This window comes from Prosopis cineraria, unplaced genomic scaffold (assembly GCF_029017545.1).
Source record: "Prosopis cineraria cultivar Desert tree isolate PC_DT_omini unplaced genomic scaffold, ASM2901754v1 PC7, whole genome shotgun sequence".
NCBI lineage: Eukaryota > Viridiplantae > Streptophyta > Magnoliopsida > Fabales > Fabaceae > Prosopis > Prosopis cineraria.
Window position 1 is genome coordinate 37696928 of NW_026555338.1, and position 16601 is coordinate 37713528.

The 16601-nt window shown below is 34.3% G+C and overlaps 1 protein-coding gene across 6 annotated transcripts; it reads left to right on the forward strand.

The window, feature by feature from the left end:
• The first annotated feature begins 7583 nt into the window (after positions 1-7583).
• Positions 7584-12089, forward strand: LOC129315672 (auxin response factor 18-like). Of its 6 annotated transcripts, XM_054959560.1 has the most exons (7): positions 7599-7833; positions 7940-8000; positions 8126-8321; positions 8451-9637; positions 10277-11163; positions 11320-11392; positions 11613-12089. In XM_054959560.1, exons 4-6 carry the CDS (start codon positions 8564-8566, stop codon positions 11381-11383), a joined length of 2025 nt encoding a protein of 674 aa, XP_054815535.1. In that variant the 5' UTR covers positions 7599-7833; positions 7940-8000; positions 8126-8321; positions 8451-8563; the 3' UTR covers positions 11384-11392; positions 11613-12089. The 6 variants fall into 6 exon arrangements, with proteins under 6 accessions (XP_054815537.1, XP_054815534.1, XP_054815533.1 ...); XM_054959562.1 differs by having other exon boundaries at positions 7584-7833; positions 10277-10712; positions 10962-12089; XM_054959558.1 differs by having other exon boundaries at positions 7594-7833; positions 10277-11392.
• The last annotated feature ends 4512 nt before the right edge of the window (positions 12090-16601 follow it).

The following is a 16601-nucleotide window of genomic DNA, read 5'->3' on the forward strand; positions in this document are numbered from 1 at the left end:
TTCCGACTTGACACTTGGAGCAGCCTACCTAGGGTATGTGGGAGCACGGTGGTGTTCGCTTAGGCGTACCTTCTATCATTTCCTACTTATGCTACTCATGATAGAAGGGACGACTAGCTATTGCGGAGCCAGACGCTCCATTGAGACTGTAAGGTGAGGTTAGGTTGTACGTGCTTCTCCACCTCTTTCAATCCCATTCCCATCCCTTTTCGAGTTCGGTCACGGGTACAGATTTTTTTCCCGTTTGGATGGGAGGTCAAAATGATATTTACTCCACGACTTAATAGATTAGTCAGACTACTTTTTGGCTTGCTAAACTTTCTGCAACGCGTGAAACATTTATTCTGCTCCCTTATGTTCTCAATATCAATTTAAATTAACAAATTTTGTGCTTATTAAAAAATATTTTTCAACTTGTAAATTTAATTTTACCATTTTTATAATTAATGGCAATAATAAATTTTTATTTAAAAATTCAAATGACAATACGTAAACAATGAGTGAAATTGAAAAAAAATAAAATTATTCTAACTTTGACTTATACTTAACAATAAAAAATCCTTCTCATGCTAAAGACCGGAGCAGCATTAAGAAATGGTTTTTTTAATTTGCTACATATATTCTCCTTTTAAAAATAATCATATTTGAAGAACTATCAGGTATTAAATGTTAGCATTTATATCTATGCATTAAATGCAAGAAAATGAATCTTAAAAAAGAAAACACAGGTCTCATGTTTACAGCAAGATTAGTGGGAAATGCATGGTGAATTGGTGACTGTATCCAACTATGGGCTTTCACACAATTTTTAGTCTCAAGGTTTAGTGTCTCAAAATAATTCTGAGTAGATATTAATGAATGTTCAGTGTACAAGCATTGCTCAGGTCAAAAAAAGAAGACACATTCAATATATGCGGAGCTGGAAGGACGCGTGGAGGTGGGTTGGAGCAAAGGCCAATTTAGGCTCGTGGGTGCCAGGGAGAGAGCGAGCAGAACGACAGAGATTCCTGAGCGTGACCCCATCCCCCACCTTAAACATGTTAGTGGGACCCTCTTGCCACCGCGGAACATCAAAGATAGGCCTCTCTCGTGCTGACACGCGTTCAGGCCTCCATCACTGCCAGCCCAGCTTCACCTCTTCGCATTGTCTCTAGCTGTCTAGGCCCTTGCACTCCTGTGGATGTTGAGATTGACATGCATGCGCGCACTGCAGCCCCCTTGAGCTTCGTCAAAAAATTATCTTGCTCGGTGGAAAGCGACCTCCTTTTATTTTAATTACAGCTTGATTTGCTTTGGCCGCGACCATGTTGTGTCTGTTGATTTGTCAATTTGTGGGCCGCAATTCACTGACCCGTCTTTATGTCATCCACACCCTTTGATTCCTCTAATTTGGATCCTTGTGACGAAATTTTGCGCTGCCCGAATTTTATGTGGTAGCTCCGATCCCCAGAGAAGGCAATCTTTTGCATTTCTTACCCCCAAAATGGCCCCTGCCAATTAAATTTCGTGTCACATCTGTTATAAGTTATGGCCTTTGAGCACCACATATGGTTGCCGTTCCTGCATCTATTCTGCATGCAACATTAAGCTATCCTTTTATTATAATTATTAGTATTATTATTTGTCATTAAAGAACAAAAAAGAGCAAAGATTTTAATGGAGTCCATGTGTCTGTCTATAAATGATCTCATCACCGTAGCCTCTGGTGTGTCAGCATATCATTGTTGACTCTGAACCGAGAACCAACCAATCCAATTATTTTCCAAAAACACTTTTGGTTTCTTTGGCTGATTTATCAACCACTGTATGTTTTTGTTAATAATGCACGTGTCATGTTAGTTCTTATTCATGGCTTTTATGTGGATATTCATCCAAATGTTGCGTGTTCCCACGCTTCCAGCTTTCCCAAAACAACATGTTCATTCTCATCTATAATACAAATCATTATTAATTAATTTATATTTTTTTAAAAAAAATTAGTTAATATCTTGACTTTCTAAAATTTTTTACATCTTTTCAATTATACCTTTAAAAATAATAAATATAGCAAATAACTTATTTAAAATGTCCTCATTGTTGAAAAAAAAATATTAAACACCTATCTAGTGCTTTGTACTGTGAGTTAAGCAAAACTTTTAAAAAATAATTTATATTGTGATTTGAAGGAAGTATATATTATATCATAAGCTTTTGTCTCACACCCTCTACTAATGTTTTCTTTTAATTTTAAAAAAAATTATATATGACAAAGTTCATAGATTTAGTTGTCAAAGACAATAATAGATTATCATAAATAATTTCCACTAAAAAATACAAAATATATCTATCTTTAATAGGTTTTTAACGGCCAAGCGGTACTGTATTATTTTACATCACTTTTTTATATTATTCATGGCCTGCTTGATTCCACTTATGAGTAATGGATAATTGTATTAAAAAAATTAGTCCAATTCATCTTTCAATGATCCTAACTCTTAATTCACACAACAAAACTTTTAGTAAAAAACATACAAAACTTAAATATTTGAATAATTTTAATTTGGTGTTATTAAACGTATTTGAGTTTTGGGAAAATTTTAATAAGAAAACATTGACCATAGTTAATAGAAAAGAGAAACCCATAAACTCTGAAATTTTACTGTAGTCCAAGAGCATGCAATGAAATTAAAATGCTTACGAAAATGAGAAAATCAATTCTCTCCACAAAACATACCCAGATGATGCAAACACGAGTTGTTCATTTTCCTACTATCTATTATTCATTACCCTACAGTAAGTTGTTTATTGTCCTACTGCATGTTGTTTGTCCATTACTTTCAACTAATTTCATTTCAATTATTGTCATTATGCTAACATGAGTTGTTCATTTTTTTACATACTATTATTCATTATCTTACATTAAGTTATTCATTGTTGTACTGTTTGTTGTTCATCCATTACTTTCAATTGATTTCATTTCAAGTGTTGTCATCATGCTAACATTAATTGTTGATCTCTCTACATACTATTGTTCATTACCTTATATTAAATTATTTATTGTTCTACCGTCTGTTGTTTGTCAACTACTTTCAATTAATAATTAACTTTTTTCTTTTATACAGGATAATAAACAATAGTATGTAGAAAAATGAATAACTTATAAATGAGGATATCTAGGTAATTTTCTTCAACATCTTAATTTCATTGCAGGACCTTTGAATTATAGTAAAATTTTAGAATTTATAAGATTCTCCTTTTTATTAGCTATAGTCAAGTGGTTTTTATTAAAAAAATTTCTTGAGTTTTTCTATAAGACTAAAATAGGCAAAACATAAATCCCGTGGGTTGCATGAAACGTGAAAAATGAACTGTATTATTCTAGCGTAATTAAAATATAGATGAGATATTAGTAAATAGGATGCATATACTAATTAATAACGCATCGCAGGCATAATATTTTGGCGGTCAATTGGTCCCCAGGAAAAAAAAAATAGTGGATTAGTAAAGGCGGAGAAGGGCGGAGTAAATGAAAGATAATAGTGATACCGCAACAAAGATGTCGTTGTCTCGGGAGCATAAACCATACGGAGACGTGGAAAAATGAGGTGTCGGGTGAGATGATGAAGGTAGAGGGCGTGTTAGTAGGCATGACAGAACCAACAGAAATGTGTCGCGTTGAAGAAGTTAAAACTACTTCCGCCTTCCATATCCCCTCCCTCTTATCTCTCTCCCCTCCCCATGTCTGCTCTAATCTCTCTCTCTTTTTTTTTAATTTTAATTTTAGTATTTTCATTTTAAATTTTATGATACTTTAAAAAAAATTATCTTAAAATATAAGATTTTTTGAGTAAAATTTTTTTGACCAAAATACTTTAAATGGATTAAATTTCATTAAATACATCAATTTTAATATTATCTTTCCTCCCTTTATAATTAATTTTCACCTTCTCTCTTTTCAATATATTAAATAATAGGCATTTGTAGAAGTTTATATTTTTATTTTAAAAATATAAGATTGTTAAGTGTATTTAATGAAGTTTATTGATATGTGAAATTTTATTTAAAAATGTTTTATAATTTGAGACGAAAGAAGTAACATGTTTCATTGAGAAAGTATTAAATTTCATTAATTCCAAATAAAAATTCATTAAGTTTACAATTATGTTCCAATAAAACATAATACTCCCTCTATCTCAAATTATAAGATACTTTTAAATAAAATTTAACATACCAATAAACCTCCCTAAATATACTTAACAATCTTATCTTTTCAAAATAGAAATATCAACTTTTAAAAATATTCATCATTTAATATATTAAAAAGAAAAAAGATGGGGATTAATTATAGAGAGAGAAAAGATAATATTAAAATTGGTGTATTTAATGAAACCTTAATTTACTTAAAGTATCTTATATTTTGAGAGGGAGAAATTCCTTTAAAAATAATCTATAATTTGGAGCAGAAGGAATACTGTATATATTTTAAAAATAAAATATTTTATTTAATAACTTTCCTAACATTTAATGTGGGCAAAAGAATATAGATGAATCAAAAAATTATGTAGGTTCTCTTTAGATAGAATCAAAGCAAATACTCTTTTCGTATCTTATAAATAAGTAGGTATATATATAGGAGTATAAACATAAGATGATTGTTTTGTGCTCTTGATGTCCATTTCAACCCTATTTCCGCACTCTTTCTCATTCCTCCAACCTCTTTTACCCAAGTTAAAGTTATATTGAATCCTATTATCTTTTACTTTCAACCATATTTTATTTAATTATGGTTTCCCAAGTTAAGAACGTATCATTTGATAATTATCTAACTTTATATTTCCTCCTCTACGCATGTATCCTTTGTTCTCGGCCAATGCTGGGGTGTATGCGTATAAACTGACACCAACTCCCATGTCGGAAACCCTGCTCCTGGGCTTGTGTATAATATTTCTTTCATTTTTAAATTTTACTTTTAATCATAATATTAAAAACACACAAATAGGGACGAATCTAGAAACAACTCTATAAAAGGCCAAAATACAAAGTTATATAATTGTGAGGGCAAAAATTAGTTTTAGCATTTTTTCCAAATAAAAACAGCATTTAAAAAAAATTGTGGCATGGGGGCAAGTACTCCGATGTTCCATATATAATGTGCATTATAGAAGATAAAGTTGATTCAATTAATAAAGTATTATGTCAAAATATCAAATGAAAATTTTAACACATCTAATAGCTTCTGTCAAAGTTAAGAAGATGAATATAATTATAATTGAAATATTTAGGCCCTGTTTGACGTGTGAGAATCCTACATGTGAAAACAAAATTAAAATTTGGATTCCCAACAATTCACATTCTAGCAAAAATGGAAGAATCTAATTCCATCACCAATATGATGAAATTGGCTCATTTTCCATGGAATCGTGCTTGGGACATTTCGGCCCTCGCCATCATCACCTTGTCTTCCTCCAACCTAGCCTCCCGACTCACGAGCTGCTCATGTTTCTTGGCCTTCTCGAATGTGACTTAAGATTAGCATCACATGCGACTATCTTATCCAAACCTAGCCTTCCCACCTTCTCCTCCTCTTGCTGTTGTTGATGATTTAGCAAAAATGATGAAGTGTCCAACATTGACAAGAATAGTCCACTGCTCAAAAACTAGTGAAGGGGACTTTATGGCTCTGGCCATGAGATCGACACCATTGGCATCTGCAAGTTGTCCAGTCTCGCTCCAGTCACCTATTGCACCATTAGATGGAAGTTCATTGGGTTAGCTACTATGAACATTGTCTATGACCTCTTTAATGCGTGCGACTTCTGCTTCAAAACCCTACTTGTGGCAGATGGGATTGTGATTTTCAAGCGTTTTGGCATTGTTTATTGGTTTGAACCAGGGAGGCCCAAAATAGTGGAGGAGATGCTGACAATGGTAATTGAGTAGATGTAGCAGAAGTGGTCGTGGGTAGGGCTGCAAACAAAAGATGGGATGAGTGTTTTTTTTTAAAAAAAATTGGAATGAACACTTTGCTCTTTTCTTATTTTAAGTAAATATACTTATTAAAATTATATTAGGATTTGATTATCATTCCAAGAACATTTTCAAAGCCCAATTATATTCTAATTTTTATTTCTATTCCAATTTCAATGACACAAAAACTCATACATTATACCAAATGGGGCCTTAGATGTTTTCAGACAAATAAATTGATGCAACAATTTTTCTTAATTGACATTAAAATGTTTGAAACATCTTATCGTAAGGATTAATGGGAGTATAAATTATACTTAGAAGGAATATTTCTGAAAGAAAGTATTCCCCCATCCCAATTTATATAATATTTTTAGACAATTTATGAGTATTAATAAAATTTATTAAATGTACTTTACAATATCATTTTTTAAATATAAATTTAAAATTTTAAAAATACTTGTCATTTAATACAACTTTATAACTTTATTTGTGAAATATTAAATAGAGATAAATAATATAATGAGAAGGATATTATTAAAATAAATTTAATTAATAAAATTTTATTTTTATTAAAATATTTTGTATTTGCGATATCGAATCACATATAAAAATGCTTTATAAATTGCAAGAAAAAGAGTATTAATTATACAAAAGAAATTGCATGAGTATATTTAAGTATGAAGGAATTATGAAGATTCATGAATGATGGAGGTCATTTTTCATAGTTACAAGTAAAATGGTGTTTCTTCCGTTAAAAAATATAAAGTATTTTTTAAAAAGTTAAATGTTAAAAAATATAAAATATTTTTATTTTTTTAAAATGTAATTATTATTATTTTTTAAAGTGTCTCTACTAAATAAATTACTTTATATTTATTTTATGGCAAAATATCTTATTAAATGAGAGTAGATATAAAAAGACAATATTAATTTAAAAATAAAAAAATATAACTTTTAGCTCATATACTTTATTCGTGTTTTGTTAGAGTTTTGAATTCCTAGACTTTCATTTTTAATGTTTTATGATTATTAAAAATTTCTATACTTTTTTTATTTTAATTATTTAGAAATTTAAAATATTAAAAAATAAAAATTTAAAATATTAAAAAAATATATAAATTTATAACAAAATACGTAAATCAAACTTTATGTTTTTTGTATAAAAAATTCATTAATTTATTAAAGAATAAAATTTAATTAAAAATATGTTATATTTTTAAAGTTATATCAAAAAGCCATTTTTGTGCTTTCCATCATTGTCGGGTGCGATGTGAGGTTTTGAGTTTAGTTTATATAATATATAAATATATATATATATATATATATAAAGAAAGGACAGTGGTGACTATTGAGAGAGTGACAGACAAGTGACGAGGGGGATGAGTCCTCATGAGAGAAACCATTTCCACGACGACCGCTTTTCCCTACGCTTCGTCCGACCAAAAAATCGCGGGCCCTCACTTCACTGCCAAACCTTCTTCACGCTCCTTCTGGCGCGTGCATCCGCTGGCTGCGCCCAGAATCTTTTATCTTTTCCCCTTCTCTCTCTCTTCCCCCTCTGTACAGGGCAAGATAAAATCCTAATTTTGCGTCAAAATATTATTAATGATGATAATAACAATAGCAATACCAGCTGCTTTTAATTGCCTTTGGTGCTATCCGGAAACAGAGATGTATGAAGTGCGTTTTTTTGTCAACTTATGACTGGAGTGCAGTGGTGGGGGATGTTCAGTCATCGGTGAGCAGTGCTATAATTGCCATTCGTACCTACTGCTTCCTGAGACACCACAATTGCCGAGTTTAAAGTTTGATACTCGCAAATATTTTCTGACATTATATTATACCCTCGCATATTGTTAATTACTACCATCTTCGCCGGAATCCGTAAATTTCCTTTCCCATTTTATTATTAATTAATTATTAATTTTAATTTTAATTATCCGGGTTGATATATTTCTTCGGCTGAGAACTCGGCTGTTGGTTTTGTTAGGTGTGGGAGAGAAGAGAAGAGAGATTCTTCGAGATCTGGAACCAACATGGGACACCATCAGGTGAGGAAGCTGCGGCCTTTTTCTTTGTTTGTTTTGTTTTTTTGGTTCAGTTCGATGAGCTTCTTCGTAGCTTTTTTCTTTTTTTCAGAGACGGGCTGCTTCTAAATTTGCTTTATTCTAAGCAGTGCTCGTAAGTCTCTGGATGGTTGTCTCCGATTCTTCTTCTTCATCGTCTGCACTCTCGTGGACAATCTACTACGAATGGCGTGCATGGAAGGTGGTTTCTGAAATAAGGGGAAGTTGGTTTCTTTTGTTGGAGGAAAGTTTTGATTGAAGCGTGGAATCGACCGAGGTTTCTCCTCCTTTGCGGCGCTCAAAAAGGTAAAAAAGTTCTCTTTGCTCTCTTTCCCTTGTTTTACTTATTCCTCAAAATTAAAGGAAGCGGCTAAATTTATTATTAGTTTCTAATTGTTAAACGCACTTTGGATCGTTTTGATTCTCCCCTCGCAGCATTTACTGAGAGAATCACAGAGCCTACAAGCCTTCAATTCCCTCGCCAAAAAGAGGAAAGAGGGCTGCTAACACTGTTTGATCTATTACTCCATTTTAAGGACTAATCATAAATGAAGGAAGTTGAGAAGAACTTGGATCCGCAACTATGGCACGCGTGCGCCGGAAGTATGGTTCAAATGCCTCCGGTGAACTCCAGAGTCTTTTACTTTCCTCAAGGCCATGCTGAGCACGCTCAGGCCAACCTTAATTTCCCCCCTTCCTTAAGGATTCCACCGCTCATGCTTTGTCGTGTGGTATCTGTGAAATTCTTGGCCGACCCAGAAACTGATGAAGTTTTTGCTAAGATAAGGTTGGTTCCTGCGAGAAATTCCGAGCTCGATTACGATGACGATGGGGTTACGGACTGTAATGGATCGGAGAATTCAGAAAAACCAGCATCTTTTGCCAAGACACTGACCCAATCTGATGCGAACAATGGTGGGGGCTTCTCTGTTCCAAGGTACTGCGCAGAAACTGTCTTCCCACGGCTGGATTACTCTGCCGAACCACCCGTGCAAACCGTGGCTGCCAAGGACGTTCATGGCGAAACTTGGAATTTCAGACATATATACCGGGGAACACCCCGTAGGCACTTACTAACCACCGGGTGGAGCACTTTCGTGAACCAAAAGAAACTTGTTGCGGGGGATTCTATTGTTTTTTTGAGGGCCGAAAACAGCGAACTCTGTGTCGGAATTCGCCGAGCAAAACGTGGTGGTTTTGGCAGCCGGATGCCAACGCTGTCATCCGGATGGCGCGGTGGTGCTGGGAGTGGTGTGGGGCCTTGTGGGGGCTTCTCTTATTTCCTGAGAGAGGAAAACAACTTACTGCCTAATGCTTGTGGGAATTCAAGCCCTGGAAGAGCTAAAGTGAGGCCTGAATCTGTGATGGAAGCTATGACACTGGCTGCAAATGGTCAGGCATTTGAAGTAGTTTATTATCCTCGAACTAGTACTCCAGAATTTTGTATTAAGGCTGCATCTGTGAGGGCTGCAATGAGAACTCAATGGTGTTGTGGCATGAGGTTCAAGATGGCCTTTGAGACTGAGGATTCTTCTAGAATTAGCTGGTTTATGGGGACCATTGCTTCTGTTCAGGTTGTTGATCCTGTGCGTTGGCCCAACTCCCCATGGCGACTTCTTCAGGTACTCTTTCTTCCCTACTTTGTTATGTTCCTTTCCCTTTTTAGCCAACATGTTGGTAAGCATTCTTACTATAATCCTGTTTGTTGATATGGGGCTCACTTTTCATGCTTCTTCGTTGAACTGTTCTTTGGTTTCTCGTAGTTTAGTTTTTTGAAATACAAATGAACTTGTCTGGGCATGCTAGTTCTGTAAATCAATGTGGGAGTTGAAATAAAATGCTTTAACAAAATGGATCTTATTAATCTATAACGCCTTAAGCGTTCCCTGTCACAACACACCTTCACTTTCCTTGAATTTCTATGACGCATGGGCAATTGTGAATTATGGTAATTCCCACAATTCTCATCATCTCATGTATCTCCTCCTATATCTATTTTTATAGATAACAGAAGGTTTAACCTTTAATCCTTCCAGTTTGGAAAGCCTAGGGTGCCCGATGTTGATTGCATTTGATGTTTGGTAATTCTTTCATAACCTTAGTCCTACTTTGTAAATGTAAATATCAACTGGCCTCTTTTTGGGGGAGAAGGAGGTGTTTTCTCTATCCATTTGATTGCATTCACTCTGGATTTTAATTCGAATTATTCTGGTAGATTAATTTTGTCATGCAATCTTGATTGATCATGATTTTTGATACAGGTTAATTGGGATGAGCCGGATTTGCTGCAGAATGTGAAGTGTGTTAGCCCATGGTTGATAGAATTGGTATCAAACATGCCAGTCATTCATTTCACACCTTTTTCTGCACCAAGGAAGAAGCTGCGGCTTCCACAGCACTCAGGGTTCCCGCTTGGTGGTCAATTCCCAATACCGACATTTTCAGGCAACCCGCTTGGGCCTAGCAGCCCCTCGTGTTGTCTATCTGGTAATGCTCCTGCAGGCATACAGGGAGCCAGGCATGCTCAATTTGGAATATCTCTTTCAGATCTCCACCTTAACAATAAACTGCAGTTGGGGTTGCTTCCAACTAACATCCAACAACTTGATGTACATCCTGGGATGTCCAACGGCAAGATAGCCAACAATGGCGAGAACAGCCAAAACTTGTCTTGCTTGCTGACAATGGGAAATACTTGTAAGAGTTTGGAGAAATCTGATAATGTTAAGAGACACCAGTTTTTGCTTTTTGGTCAACCAATACTCACTGAGCAACAAATTTCTCATAGCTGTTCTAATGATAAGTTGTCTCAGAATGTTACTGAAAAAGATTTGCCAGAGGAAAATAATGACAAAACAAAGTGCAAATTTAGTGATTCACAATGTGGTCTTTCTCAGCAGCTTTCACCTGGAAAATCTTCTAATGTTGAGTATTCTTGGCAACTAGGCTTGGGTAATGGCCATTGCAAGGTTTTCATGGAATCTGAGGATGTGGGGCGGCCCCTTGACCTATCGCGACTTGGTTCTTATGAAGAGCTGTACAGAAGACTGGCCAATATGTTTGGAATTGAAAGATCTACAATGTTGCGCCATGTGCTCTATTATGATGCATCAGGTGCTGTAAAGCGAACTGGACTAGAACCCTTCAGGTATCTTGTGTTGCTTTTTCTCACGCAGTTTCTACTTTCAATCATCATCTTATCTTTTTCACCGAGAACATTAACCTGTCTCTGTCATGAATATCTAGCTTGTATATTTCAGTCATATATTTATTGTGTTTCTGTTTATCTGGGAGCGCCCTGCAGTGACTTCATGAAAACAGCAAAAAAATTGACAATTCTGACCGATTCAGGTAGCAAAGAGTTTTAAAATTCTAAGGTGAGAGCTTGCTATACCTTCATATTCCAAGTCATCGTTTCGATCTTGTGGGATCTAATTTCTTCTTCATGTCTGTGGTATGATCTGCTTGACGTTTTTATGCCCTATCTAACCGGTGACCAATAAGGGTTTTTCTTTTCTTTTTCTTTTTCTCTTTTTGGGAATTGGAACTGTTTTTCTGGGTGACTCAATCTGTTTTACGGGAATCCACATGGAACAGGTGCGTCAAACGAAATCAAAGAGGTACTCCCAGCGTTTGCGCTTGACGTGGTGTGGCATGAGGTGTGAGCAGAAGGTGAAGGGCATAGATTTTGAAGTGGCTGAATATGAACTGAATCTTCTATCAACGTTGGCATCTTCGTTTTCTTCGTCAAGTCTACATGTTCCAATAGTAGTAGTGCCCATATCATGTAAATTAACTATTGTCTGCAATGTTATAATTATTATCATCACCATTTCTGCGAAGCCCTTTTACTTTGGGAACGGATTCCACCCAGTGCCATGTGATTAGCGAGGACTCATTCTATCTGCATAAAAGACCATGTGTTCAGAAGTTTGTAGTAGGATGAATTTGATTGAAAAGATTTGGAAGTTATTGGCAATTTTATTTTTGGATTAAGATATAATTTTGCTTTTAAATTATTCATCATGGTAATATCTATCTTAAACTAATTAAATTAGAGTAATGTTGCATCTATCATTTAACGCACAATAACATCTGTTAAGATGAGGCAAGTGGTTCTCATTTATTTGGCACATGTGGCAGTGAGTTATTCGACAGTTAATGACATGGTTGGAGTAAGTAGAATAATGAAATGAGTCATTAAAAGTTTAAACTAATCTTAACTCCTCTTCCGCCATTTTTGTAGCAAAGGAAGGGCTTTATTGTGATTCGCAGGAAACAATGTGGAAACTCAACTTCGACGGCGAGTAGATTGAATGGGTGATTTTGCTTCATCATCAAGGAGTAAGAGTAAGAGTGGTTTTTTTTTTTTTTTTTAAGGCAAGGACATGGAAAAGTGGTATATAAAGTTCAACCAAAATTGTGAAATGGTGGCCTCAACGTGGACTTCTTGGACACCAGAGTAATCTTAGGCGAGGCTTCTATGATTGTTGAAAATATTATTTGGTATTTTTTTTTTTTTTGAGGTATTGATGATTCTCTTCTTTGGTCTTAGAGGGTGTGTGATCATGTTTGTCGTGACAAGGGGTGGTTGTAGTCTCTTTATGTGGAACAACGGTGATCTGGGACAAAGGTTGAAGGTTGTTATTAATGAGATGGTGGGTCACATTAAGATGTTGTCCAAAGAAAATGAGATGCTAAGATGAAGAATAGAGATTATAGTTTTCAATGCAGAGCTTGATTCCATTCATAGAGAGTTGAAGGAGACAAAGTTTAAACAAAGAAGGAAGGAAATGAATCTGGTAGACCAGAGGAAAAAACTCAAGATAGCTATCACAGCATTGTTGTGTTCTTGGTTTTTTTTTTTTTTTTTTAGTTATGTAAATGAACAAGTGGTTTTCCACAAAGAATGAATTAATGGCATTTTTCTTATGGAATTGATAGCTTTGGTCTCTTTGTTAGTTTGAATGATTTATCTTTGTTCTTGCACATTCTTAAAGTAAATTAAAAATGGTTCCTTAATAGAGAGATAAACTTACCCTTATGGATACAATGATTACTAAGTTGCAAAACACAAGTTAAACAAAGAACAAAGTAAAATAAAATGACTATCAACAAAAATTACACTAACCCTGTCACAAAAAAATTGAACTCATAGAAGCTACAAAACTAACCCTACTTGAAACATTGCAAACATGATGACTTCATAACAATCCTTGCTTCTTTTTGACTCCATAACAGGCCAATGTGACTATTACTCATGAAGTAAAGCATCGACCTAAAGCATGCATAAGAGCTGAATAACACAGGCTATCATTACATGTAAAAGTAATATTACATTAATATATATATATATATATATATCAATAGTGTAAAATTTGCTTACTTAAACTCCATTAACTGCCAAATTCATGGTAATCAAGGGTTTAAACCCAATAAGGATTACCAAGTTTTTCAAATTTGTACAAATGAGATCTTAAGTTTTCATAATGTAAAATACTCCCATAAGTCATCAAACATTCACAAATCAAAGTTTAAAACTTATGTGGAAGCAGAAAATCAAGAAAGAGTCAAAATATTTGTATATCAACTTCAAAACAGTGAACTATACAAAAAGCAACATATGCACCAAGGCTTAACGCTCCTGCGTCATGATTTGTTGCCTCTATGTCATGTGCCGCGGCGCATTGCATGAATTTGATAGCAAATTTTATTGTCATATGGTAGCACCCGAGACAAACTTCCAATGCATCCCATTTTTTTGTCCAACATCCAATTGAGGTGATATAAATGTCTATAGAGATCTTTCTCTTAACTCTAACTAATGGCATATGTTTCACAATCAAATCATTTTTATATCAAAAGTTGGATACCCTTTTCAAAACTCACTTCTTTTTCACAAAAACTCCCAACTAAGGTGCTGAAACTCGAACACATGTGCCAAAAGCCTATATCAACTCTTAGACCACACTTAATGATTATTATAGACTCATACAACACACTATAATCAATCAATTACACATATTACACAAATTCACCACTCAGCCCTTTGATTCACAAAAACAAGAAAGGGGAGATAATTTGCATAAAATCATTAATATCCATCCAAAAAACAATCAATTGCACTTTACCTTACTTACACTAGTATTTCAGCCCTATACAAGCTTACAATCACATATCACTAATTTAGGGCACAAAATACAAGATTTTCTCAACTATAATACAAATAATCAAAATAATGGAATAAAATTCTAGTTGGAAAATTAACAATGTTTAATACATATGATTAAAACTAAGAGGTTTATAAGTAGGATTTACTCAAAAATTCTATAGCTCCGGTCATTTTCCTCAATCTTGATTCGATAAGCTAGCCTTGAAATATTGAATAATGGGTGAGTATAACTATTTAATAACTAAGGTCAACCTAGCATATACAGTTGCATATCAATTAATTAATATGCAAATGGCAATAAACTCAATCTCATTTTACACAAAATCACATATAATCTCGGCCATAAAAATAACAATCATGCGACTGGACATACAGCTCATATCATCAAATATTACAATTATGCACATCTTAAGGTCACAAAAATAACAATCATGCGCCCCTAAAACACACCAGACCACAATAATAACAACTATATGGTTGGAACCAAATGCATGATCAATGCTAACCTTATACCCTCTTGATACCTCCGACATGAAAACAGCGGCTATTAAGTGGCTACATCCACAACACGGACTAACCCAACTTTTCATTTGTGAGAAGCTATCAAGCCAGAGTTAACTTATTCACTCATATACTATGGTTTTCTCTAATACTAACAACCATGAGGTGTCATATCCATAATTTAGCCTCCTCATAAATTGATGGAGACTAATTAGGTTTGAGTTCTTTAAAGAACAAGTAGGACAGTTTTGAATCAACCATAAGACAAAAGCTACCTCTTAATTTCAACAGTTGATGCCAAGACAAGGTTCTAATTTCAATGGTAAGTTGCGAGTACCCCATGTATTTGCCAATCTACTCCTCTCCCTAGGCGAAACTCCTACCAATAATTATGTTATGCACATATTGACACTTAATAAGTCATTTTAACACAAATCATAATCTCATATCATATTCACATAATTTTCTCGCTTCAACATACTCTACATGATAAATATTGCATATTTCTCATTTTCACAATATCATGCTTTCTAATCATCATTACTAGTCATATATGTAAATAACAAGCATATGATTCACCATAATGCAAGACAATTCCACGCATATATATAATCACATTGCCAACATTTGTATTAATAGTTTACAAATACCAAACAAGTTCTAAATCATCAAATTCAATAAATAACTAATTAATAAACAACTATACAAACTAAATTTTTCCTTAGTTACCTTAAACCTTTGAGAGGTCAAAGGTTCAGCCTTTAAAATACCAACTTTCAAATCTTCTTCTCAAGCTTGAATGATGCCAAATGATTAATCTACAATTATATCATATGGACATTTATTAACATCTCTCTTTGAGTATTTTTCCCAACATTTAACTCCATATTCTCATTTCATCAACATCATAAACCCACTCCCAATCATACCTAATAGGTTTAATAAATTCCAACAACTTACTTTATTATTAATGAACCATTAAACCACCATTGATGGCCATCAAATTCTCTCAACAACCTTATTTATTATCATTTTTAGATATTAATGACCCCTCAACAACCAATAATTCACAAGACTATAAATGTAGGGTTTACATACTCTAAATAACTCTCATTATCACTATTTTAGCCATTGGGTTTAGACCCATAGCTCATATGGACTGAAAATTACTCTCCCAACTCAAACTCTAACTTTAATCTTCATAAAAATAGGAGGAAAGGGGAGGGAGAAGCATAATGTACTTACCTTGGGTGTTAGAAGGCTTCAAAATGCCTTTAATGGTCCCCACATTCGTGCCTTCGCAGAGCAATGGGTGTGCTCCTCGTTCCTCCCCCTTCTTTCTTCTAATTTCTCAAATAGATACAAACTAGTTTAAGTAGAATTTTGGCCGTGCACCACAGTGCATGGTACAAAGAGACCCACCCTTCATTGGTTGTCTCTATATTCCATAATAAGTGTCCCTTACACTGTGGATGTGGCACAGAGAACCCTTTTTCAATTCTTTCTCCCCTTTTGATGCTTGAATGGCCCGACCTCACCTCGAACTCATATTTAGGACCAAAATCATAATTAAACACACTTTTTAGACCTCTCTAGCCATACACCACATCATTAAACTAATTACCCTAATTAAACTTAGTTAATTAGGTTTAAATTTTTAGAATGTTACAACTCTCCCTTCCTTTTAAGAACTTTGTCTCTTAAATTTGATTAGACACAAAAATCATACCTTATTAGAAGGCCAAAATACTATACCCATGAAATTATCTAAACAAATATGCATTTGGTTAAACACCTTTCTTCCTTTCTCTAGCCCTTCCTTACTTAGCTCCACATTGACATCAAATTCAAGGTTTAAGGTTTTAATTTCTTCACAGAAGATTTTAAGGTTGGCATACTCATCTTTGTAACTA

Excerpts from the sequence above, each read along its gene's own strand:
- LOC129315672 (XM_054959559.1), top strand. The coding sequence starts at position 8,564 with ATGAAGGAAGTTGAGAAGAACTTGGATCCGCAACTATGGCACGCGTGC. Across the intron at positions 9,638-10,276 it reads CCCCATGGCGACTTCTTCAG|GTTAATTGGGATGAGCCGGA; the intron begins GTACTCTTTCTT and ends TTTTTGATACAG.